We start from the raw sequence: 15927 nt of genomic DNA, 5'->3' as shown, positions 1-15927 counted from the left end.
ATACTTAAAAACTTTTTTACATTAACATGGACTAGTACAACTGTATATAAACATTCAAAACAACAGATTAATTTTTCTCTGACTTCAGTTTAGCAAGACTGTTTTCTATAACAGCACAAATTTCTCTCTGCAAATTCTCATTTCCGTTCTATGACAGTGGCGTACACATCTGCACCTATAAGCTCAAATCCTCCCATTAGTGTTATTGCTGCCACCTGTCACCTGATAGGTGTCAAGGGGAAGGGCACACGTTGGTCATGTTGATCTTTCAACATCAGATTACGCAACCTACGGATGACAGCAGAGAGTCAAAGCTCATTTGACCCGATGCGCCGAGGAATCATTCTGAACTAATCACAATTTACACAATATAATAATATTTAGCTTTAGTTTGTTTATCAGCATAAAACAAGGCCTGCTGCTACTGGCCCGTTGTTCCTAAAACAAGTAAGTACGTATTACATTTTTGGAGCCGATCCAAATCACGGGGCAGAAACACTAATTATTTTCCATTTTGGGAAAATTGCAAGATGTCTTGCAGACCACCAACCTAAATGATATCATTGCCCTCACTCAAATCCTCACTTGTGGACGGTTACAATTAACAAACTGGATTTATTCACCTTTCTTGAGCTCGCCAATAGAAATAATAAAAATTATCTCAACAGCCACGGCATTACTCAGATATGATCTGCCATATTCCCATTGTTTGCTGAGTCAGTCAGTGAGAGGACACTGACACCGGCCGCTGCTTAATAATTGAGGTGTTGACAAACCGGAGGTTAACTGATCTAAAATGAGATTGTTGAATTAGCATTGTGTGTCTTCTGTGAGCACAAAATCAGGACATTTTGTAAATCAGGCAGCATATGAATGCCTGTTCTTTTGTGGCAAATGTATTATTTGAATATGTCGTGAATGAGCTCAAGTAGTGCAGCAGTGTGCTCCTGTGCTATCCCCACACACATATTACACAATAATGAGTAATCCATGAACATAAAGTGAGAAAATCCAAACAAGTTTATTTACAAACACAATACCATTATAAAGAATGATCCAGAGTCAGTTAAGAAGCACTGTTATACATCACCTCCGTTCACTACACAGACCAGTTCTCTTCCTTTTCCATTCTTGATTCATTTGTGTCTGTGCAACAATTTAGTGGTCACGCCAAAACATTTTTGGTGTTCATATTTGACGAACTTATATCTCTTGTGCATAAACACACAAATAATCTGTACGAATCATGAGAACATGGAGAAGTGCAGAGCAGAGCATGACCAGAGGAGAAACAAAATATGATGTTAAAACCTTTTCGCAGTGTAAAACTAAATAAACAGTAAAAACCCATGCAGCTTTCCAGTGTGTAAATGCACAATGCTTTCTGGAGTGCAAGCTGAATTTCCACATATCAAATAGGAGGGTGAAACAATACAGTAGAAATGAAAGTGGCTTAGCATTTCACAAAAGGGCAGCAACCATCTTCGTGCATCTTTGATCAACAAGAACTGGGTCTGCTATTGTTCAATTCAACAAGTCCGTTCTCTCTGTGTAAAGGTTCGTGTATATATCTCCAACAGCACTGTGAGCTCCAGTGGAGGCTTACGTGTAAACATTTCAGTGATCATTGAAGCAGGCACACACAAAGCCAAGTATAGAGTAAAGTCATGCAGAGCGTTACATGATTATGAGTGGAGTTTACAGGGGTTAAGACTTCGCTAATTCCAATAGAATATAAGCTTAGAACTGCAAATGAATATTTGTACCTTAGAGAGTCTTAAATATTCTTTGATCCAAGAATATAACTACCAATTTAGTTTGATGTTTATGTATTTGCAGATAAGCAAAACGCATGGGGGCATTGCATATCATACAGAGAGGGGTTCGATATCTCATAAGGCAGCATGGCATAAGACATGAATGACAACAAGAGACCGGGTCGCTCGACAGTATGCTCTACAAATTGGACGGCATCGAGTTTTGCTCACGTGGTGTCATTTTGAAATATGTATCTATAGCTTTGGTCCAAAAACCATGACAAGCCAAAAAAAAAGAAAGCAGGGGGGAAAAAAACACCCTCGCCTCTGCATGCACCCCTTTTTTCACCAGAAATATGCAAGGACGTCTGGAAAACAGGCCATTTTGATAGCGTTTTTTTTTTTTAATATATATATATATATATTAACCCAGTGAATCTGGTCAATAGGAAATAGATTACAAAAGTAGACAATTGGATGTTGGAATTTTATCTTTTTTTCCCACCTGTTTTCAAATATTAGCTCAATACTAAGGGCCAGGTTTTGTTTTACACAAAGATTAAAAGCTGCCACACCCACAGAGTGCCCATTAAGAGAGAATACAGGGGGAATGAGGGGGCACAAAGACACCCACTGCGGCCCATTTCAGCGTAAATATCTGTGCAACGTTGAGTAGAAAACAACACTTCCGTACAGCAGAGCCACTAGAAAAACTTCACAGAAACAACATCACTATGAAGACCACTTTTCACATTAAAAACAAGCATTCTCTGGTTACAGAGTCGGAGATAACCATAGTGATTTGATTGGCTACATAAACAACTTATACAAAGTATGTTGGCAGTTAAAGCCAGCAACCTTCAAACTGTGTGGTGGGATACGTGAGAGCAGACAAGTGTGCGCTCTGAAGGCCAACTCTCTTTTTTGTGTCTCGCTGACCAAAATAAAACACAACCTGGTTTAAAACAAACAAACTAAAAAGGTACACCACAATACAGCAGAGGAGTGGGCGATCACGTGCACGGCCCCGTGTGTACATTGATGATCCCACGAGTATGCATGTGAATGAAGTTGAAAATTTCGTGGGGCATGGCGTGGAAGCCCGGCCGCGGCTTGACGTTGTCATAGTAATGGTGGGTGATGAAGATGCCCGAGGGGTTCATGGGAAACGCCCAGAAACCGTAGAGGTGGACCTCCTCGCACATCTCTAAGGCGGCGGTCACGAGCATCAGGCCGCTGCTGACCCGCTTGGCCCGGACGCCCTGCACCGCCCAGAACCTCTGCACGTTGAGCAGGTACTGCGGGTGGAAGAAGAACACGCCTCGCTGGGAGTCGAAGTCATCCAGCATGTACTTGACTCTGAAAGATACATCGGTGTTGCGGGTGTTGTAGAAGGCGGGAAGCACCACCGAGGAGTTCTCGTAATTCTGGAGGACCTCGTAAAAGGGTCGCCGCCATTTCTCCAGCTTCTGAAATCTGCAGAGGAGGCGAAACGTGAGATGGCAGAAGCCAAATGAGAAGGACTGAGAGAGAGAGAGAGAGAGAGAGAGAGGGAGGGGACTGATTTCTCGCTCGGTCCTCTATTTACAGTACCTCTCAGTAATAATGCTCGGATTTATTGTCACCAGATCTGTTTTAGTGCCAACATCAGCTGAGTACTTCTCATTGATGGGTGGTATGTTGCACCTGCAAAGAAGAAAGCACAAGTCCACTGATGAAGGGGTTTACATGTGTTTGACGTGACTTGACACAAAGGAGGCATGCTGGTGGGCTGCACTATTAATCATATCGTTGGGCCCCTCAACAGGTCAATCGTCTGATCGTGGCTTAGCAACTGTAACTAGACAGGCCTGTCAAGCTTTGGGTGGGTGGAGCTGTAGTAGGCCTAGAGATTTACATTCAAGACCTTTTTTCCAGTATTATTATTTCTAGTGAGCTAGAAACATTAAAAAAAAGTCAGGGACAGTGTTTTTATCCAACACATGAAGCTAACGCTAGCTTTATTAGCGAGCTAACGCTTATAAAATTAGTTGATCAAATTCAGCAAGTAATAGCAGGCGTCCTATTTCGGTAAAAATGAAGAAATAGGATGCCTGCTTTTGTCTTCCTATGTATGAATTCAGGGTTTCAAACCTACTATGAATTTCAAAAGGTAAATCTGCTATTATCACTGTAAACTGTACTGTGCGACAACAGAACGCTTGACAGCTGTGTATTACAGTGAATCACAGACAAGAGCATTGTAACACAGGCACAGTATCAAGTGTAATAAAGGATAAGTGTTGTTGTGTGATTGCATGCTCTGTTGGGCCAAGTCCAAGTTGTATTAATAGACAGCAATAACAAACACGGAAGGATTTTATCCTGTATACCTAAACACAAAATCTGCTGAGTCAATTTCCTTTCCACATTTGGTGTTCTTGATGATGCCGCCATTTCCAATAACAGCACATTTCTTGTACTGCGATTTGGAATACGGCATATCCTGGATGAAACAGACGCATTTTGTTAAATTCAGACTAATCAAATAGATTTAGTGGCATCAGGCCAATGGTAGAATAACAAAAAAGCCAATATGGAGGAAATTAGCAAACACTCATGAACAGGTGCTGAACTCACATCTGGGAACATCTTGAAGACTTCAGTGGTGATGGGAAGAATACCACTGGTATCCACCTCGTACCTCAGTTTGGTCCCTGCAGGAGTGTTCCTCTTGGTGGTGAACAGAAAGGAAGGAGCATTACAGCAGCGAGACAGAGACATCCTTCAGGAGGACACCAGAGAGAGGAGGGAGTTAGTTTATTGGTAAAAGACTTCACGCCAGAGTCAAGACCAAAACTAGCGTAACCCTTGTGTTGTGGGAATAGTGGCTTTACCTCCTCAATGTTTGGGGTCCCACAGACCCTGCTTCTGTACGTGTAAAAATAGTAATTGCAAAAATCAACCATTTTATTTTTGCTTTGAATCATTTTTTTTCTTCCAATCTTAATAACAAATGGTAATGGAAAGAAGTAGTGACCCTTCTTTTTTGCCACAAACTGGGCTTTCACGTTTAATTTATTGTTTTATTGTTATTACAATAAATATACACATTTCATGTTTATTATGTTAAATGGCTGTGCATTAACACGTATATGTAGTATATTTGTTTGCCGATAAGTAATTTACAGTTAAAGAATTGTACCCTATGACGATGTGTAGGCGGAATGAGACCCGTCTAATTTACTGTTTGACCTCTTATGAACAATTATCTGTTTAGACTCCATTGACAGAAATCCCAAAACGTCCATAATACGGTGGTCATCCATAACAGATGTGGAGAAATTGAAAATCCACAGTTTAACAGCTTGAGTCTCTGAGACTTTAAAACACAAGTTCTGAAACATATCTTCCGGTAAAAAAAGTAAAATATTTATATGCCGTTCATATAAAATGTTTATATCTAAAAGTGCTACATTAATGAAAACATTTTTTTAGGTTTAAAACACCAAATGACACAGACAATGAAAATAAATGTGGACATTCGGATGTACCTCCGCTGAGACTGAGCGATGCTTACTTGAAGTTGCTGTTCTCCTCCTTGTTCTGCTCCCATCTACACACCTGCAGGTTTCGCCATCTCTCAAACAGATCCGAGGTTTTCACCCTGGCAGATAGGCAGAGAGACTTGTGGAATGAGGAAGGATATCCATGGCCATGTATTTTCCGATTAAAGTTTCTATAAGGGTAGTAAATTGAAGAAACATCATAAAAACAACTCAAAAGGACAAAATGGGAGAGGTGGGGGAGAGGGCCCGAATCATTTCAGTGTTTATTCTGTGCAGGCTCTACTGGATCTGCACTTCCCTTAAAGCGAAGACAGTGGCTTCATCAAGCATGTCTGTAAATAGCTGTCCTTGAGCCGACATTTCCTCCTCTGAGATGATTGGGAGGTTGGCTCTGGGCGGCAGCGTGGCACCATTACTCTCACTGTGTGGCAGAGAGACAGCAGCTGTTCTCTGCCTGATGGCCCTTCGTCAACAGCCCAGAACAAGGTTGGCATAAAAAAAAAAGTTTGGCAGCCTGAGAAACATGCGTAAAAGGTCACTGGACAATGTTCACATTCATACAAGACTGTGCTGCAGAAAGTGCAGTGAGCACAAGCGCTTTCATTGAGGGGTATCATGAATCTGGGCCCTCATCTGCTCCATAATGTTATAATGTGTTACTATAGTTGACTGTGACTACTGGAAAACGTTGGTAATAAAATGGATGTGATGCGAGAAGATGCGAGAAAAAGGCATTGTTCTGTGGGGATTTGAGGTGGGCAGTCCATCAAGTGGGGACTTTGTCTCCCAACCTGAAAGGAGCTTGTGGATCACCTTGGGGAAAGAAATGCATTATTCTGAATTAGGTGGTCCACCTCACGTGTGAGCGACGTCATACTGACCACTCACATTGTCAAGACTTTGACGTCCATAATCTCCTGTCTGAGCTCCCTGCATGCAGTGGAGTTGTATTCATATGAGCCATCGTAGTTTTCCAGATACCTAGAGGGATAGACACAGTCATCCTCGGCCTTAACCTCTCCACACACAAGAGAACCAACAGAATTAATTTAAAAAATTTTAAAAAAACAACTGTGAAGATAAAATGCAATATTTAAAAAAAACAGTGTATTAAAAAGAACACAGTAAAGGAAAACAGCTTATATTTACTACAAAATGTCTTTATGAAATACTAGAATATCAGTGTGGCATTGTGGGATGACAAATGACAGAAGTGATGCAACTGATACGGTTCACTGGACACTTGCACCAGATTCTATTACATCTTAGTCTAAACCAACGTGATCCATTAACTAAAAGAAAAGTAATACCTCTCATATTTTCACTTATTTAATTGGTTATGATGAAAACTTGCATGGTTTAATGTGGATATCCTGGGATTAAAATGTGTATCAATGCTCAAGATTTAGAAGAGTAACAGAAAACAGTCTGAAAGAGAAAAGGAGTTAAATGGTGGATTAGTTAGATATAGAAGTGTAGTTTCTGGCGGATATGAATATGAGAGGGTCTAGGCTTTTGTGTGAGGCAGTACCATACATTTAAATAATGTATAATAACTGCACAAAAATAATAATATTTGTCAGAAACCATTAAAACTTTTTTAAATTTATTTATTATTTTATTTTATATTTTCAACTGGAGCTTAAGAATCTGATAAATCTTAAATCTTTTAATGGAAAATAATCATTATATTGAAATGGCAACATTAACCAAAGTAAATAATGTCTTCATCAGTTTTAAGTTGTGATGGTGTTTTTGGTGGATTTGAACATTCATATTAAAGTTTCGATAATAATCATAATTCTCTGTGCACGTTGTATTTACATGCAATCAGAGTACAGTCTTGATCAAGTGTGTATGTTTGACAAATGTTGCTACTTTAACATTATATTTTAACATGTTCCAGATAAACAAGAAGGAAAATTCAATAAACCTTTATCTTGTCAGCAAATGTCACATAGTCCTGCTTTAATGTTGTGCAATGTGCTTAAAGTTATGATACAGATCAAAATGCTACTTAAATTGTCTCCACATTTCGAACAGAACCAATATTTTCCATTTATATTTTGAATTTATTCTGCCCGTATATATTATTGTATATATTATTCAGTTACCGTAGACTGTTTACTGTTTTTGATATACTGTCTATTGTTATATTTTATTTGTGTGCACTTTACCCCTTTGTTGCTGTGATTCTGTACACTGCAGGACTAATAAAGGATTATTTTATCTTATCTTAAAATAAATGCTCCAAAATATGACTTTGCCTTGAAAGACAAAACTGACTCTGATCTATAATTTTCCTTTTAGGTTTGGGCTGAGCTCCACAGCATCGAGTCATCACTCTCATTGAAATAAATTTGTTTTATATAAATAAAGATACAAACCGATAGAGCTCATTTTACTTTTATTAAAAACAGCTGTATCTACAGTTATCATAGTTTCAAAATACACCCCTTCTGAGATGTATCTTAATCTAGGAAAGCTCTAAATGTCATAATATATTTTTTTTAATGTACATCTATAATGCTTGACAGGGATTGCTGCGATTTAATCGTAATCGCAATGTGTATTTGTAAGAATCAATGTTGGTCTTTGTAACATCGGATATATAAGATGGAGTGTGATGTTTTGGAAGATGGATTATATTGCAGAATATTAACTTTGGCTGTGGAGGCAAACGAGGTGAGTTAAAAACAGAAACAAAACAACCAATACAAAGAAAAAATGAGCACAACGAGCAATACAGTGGAGAGATGCATTAAAGGAACAAGATGCTTGGATGAAGTCGTAAGGAACAATGAAACTGGTTGTCTACATCCACCTGATGATGCAGTGTATTTCTGAGGTTTTTGACTGAGAGGAGCATCTGTTTTCTATTCTATTCGTGCTTGTTTTAGCTAAGATGATGAAACCTTTGCAAGCGTTCTCTGTTCGGTTCTAAAAGCAAGACAGCAAATCACTGGATGAGATGAATTTCACCTCAATTTTAGGGTTAATTGTACAATGCTGGCTGAATACCAATGCAGAATAAGAATAACCAGCATTTTACTACAGATTCTGACATCTACTGCTCGGTGCAATTTAGAGCTTTTTTTGGGCGGGGGGGGGGGGGGGGTTGGGGGAGAAGAATCTGGCACCTTTCTGTCTTATTGCAACAAGGAAAGTAATGTGGAAAAGGGGGTAACTCCAGGTCGCAGAGAGAGACAATGCAGATGTGAGAAGGGGGAGATAGGGGAAGCAGAGAGAAGTGTCCACGCTATGTATATGGCATACACACAGAGCTGTGCAGGACACATGAGACACAGATTGAGGAGGACAAGGCATTCGGAGATGGGTGCTGGATGGGACACAGACGTACGAGGAGAAGCCAGTACATCAACAGGAGACCGTGGTTCAACCAGCTTCTGAAGGGGGGGAGGGGGAGGGATGGGGATCTGGGGGTCGAGGTGGACGGGATCAGACAACATGCAAGAGGCAAATCTGAAGTGCAACCACCACTGAAAAAATATGAGAGTTTATACCTTTCAGAGTAATGAAAAAAAAAAGAGGCATTCTTGGGTTTCTGTGAAAATACTAAAAATGCCTTCAAACTGTCCTACCTTTTTTTTTTCTTCTTAATATCAGCTAGGCAGGGTGTGACTATTACGGAGATCTGTGAATCTGGCTGAAAATTCTGACGGAAACATCTGTCAACATGCAGACAGGTTAAGTTAGAGTTAAATATGTGTCTGTGGTCCTGTGACATCACCACCCCTGCTAACTTCCTCAACCTGCAGACTTTACAAAACAATAGAGCAAAAAACGTGTACATGTGCTGCAGATTTTATTCTCTCTAAAGCATCAGCAGACTGCTGCATACGTTACAGCGGCCCAGTCCACACATGCAGGGCTGGGTCGTCACTATATGATGTATTTGAAACTTGTGCTCTCTCTCTTTCTCTCTCTCATTCTCTCTCTTAATCTCTCAATCTCTCAATCTCTCTCTCTCTCTCTCAATCTCTCTCTCTCTCTCTCTCTCTCTCTCTCTCTCTCTCTCTCTCTCGCTCTTACACTCTCTTTTCTCAGAGGTGTTGTGCAGAAGGTCACGCTGGAAAGGTACCTTTTCCTTCCATTTCTGGCCGGCTTCAGAGATCCATCATCCAAGAAATTAACGGGACCGGTCCAATTTCCTGTCTCGTCCCCTTTGAGTCGGCTAAACTGTTGCGCACTAGCAAGAAAATGAATCAGTTTATTTGTGATTTATTGTCCTCAATGTGCAAAAAGTCAGACACATACAACCAAGCCCAACTCAAATGTGCACATTCACACACACACACACACACACCCCTACTACACGCACACACACACATATATACATTAAGAGGGACCAGCTTTTTGGCTCAAGAAAAAACAAGTCAAAGTATGACACCAAACATGGTTAGAATGAATTCTCGGTTCATGATATCATGGTTTGAATGGTTCATTTATGATCTGCCGGGCTGCTGCCACTGACCCACACCCTGCAACATTGGCCTGCAGGAGTGTTTGACTTTTAGGTAGATATATTGAAGGGATTTTAAGGTAGGAACAATAATTTTTCAGACCACATTTTCAGCCAGATATTACTCGTAAAAGTCTTCAACTTGGATTTAAAGGCCATACACAAACTTGTCTGTGTCTAATGACAAGAAGCTGAGATTTCTTTTTTGTTTTCCTATTTTTTTGCAGCGTGATCTTTTGCAGCGACTAGAAATTAGGATATTTTTAGCTCTGCTGCATCTATTTCCACTAAAACCATCGCAGTGAATTCATCAGAAGAGGCCATTTGGTGCAGGGGGTTCATAGCCCTCACTTCATTTTAGGCAGCTGAGGGACATCAGTTTGTTCACAGTCTGTTTAGAGTGCACATAGCAGCAACGGCTAGAGAATGAAGTCGCTCTCCCTCTTTGTGTGTTGTTATCCGAGCTTCTCCTCATTTATCAAAATGTTTGTTTCCTGGGTAGTCGACAATGGGTCCTAAGGGGCCACTCCTACACGACATCTGTCTCATGCGCTCTAATATCACCAGTCAATTAAAAACACCGCAACTTCGCCGAAATGTAGCACCGCTGGCTCGTCATCGACATGTTGAGAGGCAATCGAAATACTCCCAATGCGGATTGTGCTCCTTTAAATAATATCAAGGCTTAAAACTTGTATGTATTTCATTGTGAATTAGACAGCTAATTTTGTTGTCAAAAATTCCCATGAAAGGATCAAAACCAACAATGTGTTAATGTCTTAATACTTTCTGAGCTCTCCAGTCTGAGTACCCATATACCATGCCTATAAAACACAAATACATATGCTTTAGTAAATTGTGTATATTTGTTGTGGATTATATACAGATTTTGTGCGTTGGCTCAAAGCACCAGGATGGATGTGACAAATCGACTCAAAATAAACATTGTAATGAAAAAAAATGTTGCCTAGCGTAATGATGTGTGTCATAAATGTTTTCGTGCTTGTTTTCTGGATAGTGCACGTCTATGGAACAGGAGGAACAAACCATACACCTGGGATCAATTCATTTTTGTTTTTGATCTTTTCATGGGATTTGTTGACGATAAGTATCCTTTAAGAATCTAATATCAACATATTAAAGGTTAGGAGTTTTTCCATTATGAAGAGACTAGTCCCACTCCATCCAGATATTAGTGGGTGTACAACTTCTCCCGTTACCGACTGATTATTATGCAAGTATTCATGTGTGACTAATCTCTGTGAGTGCTCCGTGGGTGAGCTAAATTCAGCAGGGAATCTGAACCCAAAGAGCCTTTCTGGATGCATTATATGATTGAGTATTCATAGTTGGGGACTCATGTCAATACCTAGATGCAGGCGCATTCTCTTAGTGCCACTTCAACACCTCTATATCACCATGTAGCCGGATGCTGAACGCATTAAAATCAGAAAGGTGTTCCTCGGTTTAGGATGTGTGCTTACAAGAGGACGGCTGTTAATCAAACGCTAATCAAACCGGTAAAATCTTTTCGGCATAAACCATTAATCTAAATCATCACCAAAACACTATAGGCCCGTAAAAGCTTGACTTGATCAATAACATCATATATCATTGGATATATTCCAATCGAGTGGCTACCAATAAAACCCCAACCAATCTCCTGTCAATCCGTGGTCTACAAGTCAAACATTAAGAGTCCATTTATCTCCCATATGAGCACTGTATAGACAGTAATCTAAGTATTAGTTGAGACAAACAACAAGCACAAAGGTGCTCTGCTGCACTAATGCGCTCCTATTCTGCCCTTGTGCGTCGTTAATGGGATTTGAAAGCAGGAAGGACTTTTATACATATTAGATTTTGTGACTGGGCTGGGTTTTTGGGAAGGTCTGGACTTTGACTCAGATGTTTATCATGTCCACCGGGTATTTCCTGTCCACAATGGGCACTTCATAAACGAAATGCAACTGTTTAATATATGAAAACAGAAGTGAGCCCCTCTTGATCTCGTTTATTTGTTTCCTTACTGCATTATAAGCGTCGGATAAGTTGTCAATAACTGGGCTATTGTATACTTTTTTGCACACTGTCTTTATCTTTTTTTGTAAATAATAAATAATGAACTAGCGGTTCTGTGTGCTGCTACGTTCCAGAATCAATATATATGTGAAATATCTGAAAAAACAATAAAAGCTGTTTAGAATTCAAGGCCAATACATAATGCATCAAGAAAGGCTATTGAACAGTCACAAGTACCGAAAAAGACTATCTATTGTAAAGCCAACACTGCCTGCGATAGTCATATTTAATGTATTTTTTTAAAGCAAGAATTAGTTTATTTTTGGTTTTGAAAGGGAGTACATTTTAAACTTTTTTCCCTTAATGTTTTATAGATTTAAAAAAATCTCCAGATTAACTGATAATGAAATCACGAGTTCCACTTGAAAAGCCAATTATTTTCTGGATGGTTACTAACCAACCCGCTCCCGCCTGGGTCTTTGGTGCTACACTCTCTATTTTTTTTTATATATCGCCCTCTTCAAGTTAATTGAATAGTTGAAGAGTTGAAAGTTCACATGTCTTCATTTACAGAAGTATGTCACTGGCTTTGATCATTTACATATGGCTCCTCTCTAGAATCAGCAACTGACATTTTACAATCTTAGATTCTCCGCTCCTTCATCTTGACGTGAGTGAAGGCGGGCAGCGAGCTGAGTCATGTGACAGCACAAAGTGACTCCGTGGAAAGTCAATGTCCAGAGTTAACAACGTTTCGCGACTCACTTTGACTCTAATGGGCGAGTTAGAGCAGAGCCCTTTGGCTCTGTGGTCATGTGGGCTGGACGTGGAGTGAGCTGGTGTAAGATTGATGAAACCGTGACTCCCTAGAAGCCTTCGATCCAATCTATGCATCCAAATGTCTCCTCTGCCGCTGCTCTGGCCTTGACTGCAAAGATGTTTGTTTTTTCAGTATAGCTCATAACAAACACCTTGCCAGCATGTTCTCACACTTGGGTTCAGCAGGAAGAGAGGTTGGGTGTGGTCGAACCTGTGGACAACGACATCTGGGGTTTTTTAACGCTTGAAAAGATTACGTCTCCCCCCCCCCCCCCCGCCCCCCCTTCTCTTCTCTCTCACTCTCTTGCTCTCTCTTTGCATCACACACAGGCAAACATCACTCCCTCTCAGTCTCTCACTCTCACCGTCTCCTTCCCCTCTCTCCCCCACTTGCACTGAGGTGTGTGTGCAGACAGACTGTAGCAAAATGGCTGCCGCTGCATGAGCCCACTGCTTTCTGTTGGGTGGCTTGTTCCCCCCTCTCTCTCCCAGGACACAGGCAAAGGAAAATGTGTGTGTGTGTGTGTGTGTGTGTGTGTGTGTGTGTGTGTGTGTGTGTGTGTGTGTGTGTGTGTGTGTGTGTGTGTGTGTGTGTGTGTGTGTGTGCGTGTGTGTCTGAATTCATGCATCTCACCGCAGAGGTCGAGATGCCATGAATCCACATATCATCAGACCAGCCCAGCAGGGGTGAAGGGGAGGGGTTAGCAGTTATGAGGAGCTTTCAGATTGAAGCACATATATGTTTGCTTTGAAGTTAACATAATATGTGCTATAATATCTGGAGGTGGGAATCAAGTTTATTTTAGATCGTTCCTTTTAGTTTGGAGTGACATTCTTAGTTCTTTGTGAGATATTTCTTGTTGTTTTATCCACCTAAAGATAAAACATCCCGGCTTCCCTGCATCTGCTCGTCTCACACTGAAATTTGTCTCAGAATGTAAAGAAAAGGGGCCTTCGTTTTAGCCAATATATTGGTCTTAAAATGGGGGGAGATGAATGCCAAAGAGCACCATCCATATCAGGGAGACAGATACTGTTGCAGAGGTATTATAAAACATGGCTGTGCAGTGGCCGTGTGTGAGCTGGGTGGAACCTGAAATGATTTATTTAACAGGGGCCCATAAGAAATACACATCATCTTTATAGTGTTGATATCAATAATCATCATCATCAGCTCCAATAGCTTTCAGTTGCATTGTGATAATCTGATGCCTCTGTAAGATGTAGGCTACGACCAGTCAAGAAGGCTGAAACAGAAAATCAAATAAAGATCTTTGGGGGGGGGTGGGGGAGAAAAAGAAAGGGAAAACATTACCATACACAGCTGGAACACTGTGTATGGTATGAATGTGATGCTTCGCTTTCAGAAAATATTTGAAAAAAATATTTGAAAAAAATAAAACCACTGGAAAATAAGATGGATGGTTAATTGCTATTGTTCTTTTCAGCCATGAAAGCTTGTTTTCCCCCCATGAGTCCCGACATAGTTCATCCAGACTACTCCCATTCATACCGTACAGTGTCATTTTATCATTCATTATCTATTTTTCACCATTCAATCATTAACTGGGCAATAACTCTCACACAAAACGGCTGTAAACACATGCTTTTTAAAAGCTGAATGAGTACAGCCTGCACAATAGTTATTATAAACAGCCTGTTTGTCAACGACGACTAATAACCGTGATAACCGCCACTTACCTCTTAATGTAGTTTTTCCCATAGAGAATCTGTTGCAGTAGCGTGACGAGTCCAAATGCGCAAATGAACATGAAACAAAGAGACCTATTGCCGAGTATATCTTTACCCGCGGATGGGTCGGCGTATCCCATTCTTCGGCGCAGCATCCAGGGCTGACGGTGACACCCGGTTAGGTGTCTCTCTCCGCTGCATTCAGGACCAGGAGCGCAGGGGTCGTGTACCCGCCGGACAGGACATTGTCCATCACCTTGTCTATGCTATGTTACTGCCCTCGTACCGCAGCATCATTGCTGTTGGATGATAAGCATCGCAATGAAGCGCCAGCTGTGACCTCAATTGCAAATCAACCCTGCGTCCACTTGTGACACAATATTTCTTATACCTTTATATATGTATATAATATATATATCTATATTGCAAACATGAAACGTAAAAACATGAAACGTCCCGCGGATATCGTGCGCTCCTCGTCTCGACGGAGGTGCAGTCGCTCGGTCGGATGCAAGCAATGCAGATTATTTTATTTTTTTTCAAAATAACGCGCACCGACAGGTTTTTTGGTTTCCTCTCCAGAATGGATCCCGCAATGTTAAATCAGATCAAATCAAACGCATCGATGGCAATACGCGCGATTTGTTTCCTTCTCCTTTAGCTCACTGATGCGAGCACGCGACCGAAAACACACACGCGTACACATCCTCGATGCTTCATCTCCAAATCTGAGCAAAGCTGCGTGACTGAAATGTAAAAGAAGGAGGATGCGCCTTTTCTCCGCCTGGCAGCAGACCGGGGCGCGTCGGGCTTCATTCAGATGCTCCTCACTCAGCCAAAACCCAAGGTCATGGTCTCCTTTACAAGAATGTACCTGTGCTCTTAAAATAGCTCATTTAAATTCACCTGACCTCCTTATGCTGGTTAAAGTGTATCAGCACTTGACCTTAAACAATAGATTACGTCATCTAAAATAAAATGTTATAATTTATTCAGAGCGGATGCTGATGCAAACCAATGCATGATGTAGTTTATTTTCCTGTTCCTGGTTTCACATCTCAGCATTTACCTTTTTTTAAATTCCTTTCATGCATTAATGTCAAAGTGACAGCCACACAATGTTCTTCACTGCATTATTGTATATTTAACCTAAGTCCCTCACTGTTTTAGGCCCTGATGACAATTTAAACCCTATAACAGCAACATTGTGACAGCTGATCCACCACTTTGACAGCTGTTTGAATGTGTCATCAAAGTCCACCTAATCTGGGCTGCATGCATCCCCAGTATCACCTTCACAACAGAGCCGTGGGTGGGTGTGAAAGAAGAAATAGCTGATGAGCCATCAGGTCATAATGGTGTCAGACTATGTGGGGATAGGAATAAATCCACCCTGCATCACAAGGAGTGATCAGTGAGCGTGATTGGAAATATACCACTTTTACTGACACATATTCTACAGGGGACTCACATAGGTTTTGTAGCTTTGCTTTAAGTAATCCACATCCCTGAACCATCTATAAATCAGATGAAAACCTCAAAAATGTAATTCCTAGAAGTATAGTTTCATAAAGTTTTAGCCATCCATCGGTTTATTTACTGCCAC

At 40.7% G+C, this 15927-nt stretch overlaps 1 protein-coding gene across 2 annotated transcripts; it reads right to left on the bottom strand.

The window, feature by feature from the left end:
- Positions 1-2164: 2164 nt before the first annotated feature.
- Positions 2165-15076, bottom strand: st8sia5 (ST8 alpha-N-acetyl-neuraminide alpha-2,8-sialyltransferase 5). 2 transcript variants are annotated; one of them, XM_034547718.1, is made up of 9 exons: positions 14331-15061; positions 9408-9515; positions 8908-8994; positions 6194-6286; positions 5317-5403; positions 4377-4521; positions 4130-4242; positions 3351-3443; positions 2165-3233 (listed from the first exon to the last, which is right to left on the bottom strand). In XM_034547718.1, exons 1-9 carry the CDS (start codon positions 14474-14476, stop codon positions 2771-2773), a joined length of 1335 nt encoding a protein of 444 aa, XP_034403609.1. In that variant the 5' UTR covers positions 14477-15061; the 3' UTR covers positions 2165-2770. The 2 variants fall into 2 exon arrangements, with proteins under 2 accessions (XP_034403609.1, XP_034403610.1); XM_034547719.1 differs by lacking the exon at positions 8908-8994 and having other exon boundaries at positions 14331-15076.
- Between the last annotated feature and the right edge of the window lie 851 nt (positions 15077-15927).

This window comes from Cyclopterus lumpus, chromosome 12, assembly GCF_009769545.1.
Source record: "Cyclopterus lumpus isolate fCycLum1 chromosome 12, fCycLum1.pri, whole genome shotgun sequence".
Classification (NCBI taxonomy): Eukaryota; Metazoa; Chordata; class Actinopteri; order Perciformes; family Cyclopteridae; genus Cyclopterus; species Cyclopterus lumpus.
The sequence above is the reverse complement of the archived record's forward strand: the minus strand, read 5'-3'. Positions and strand labels throughout refer to the sequence as shown.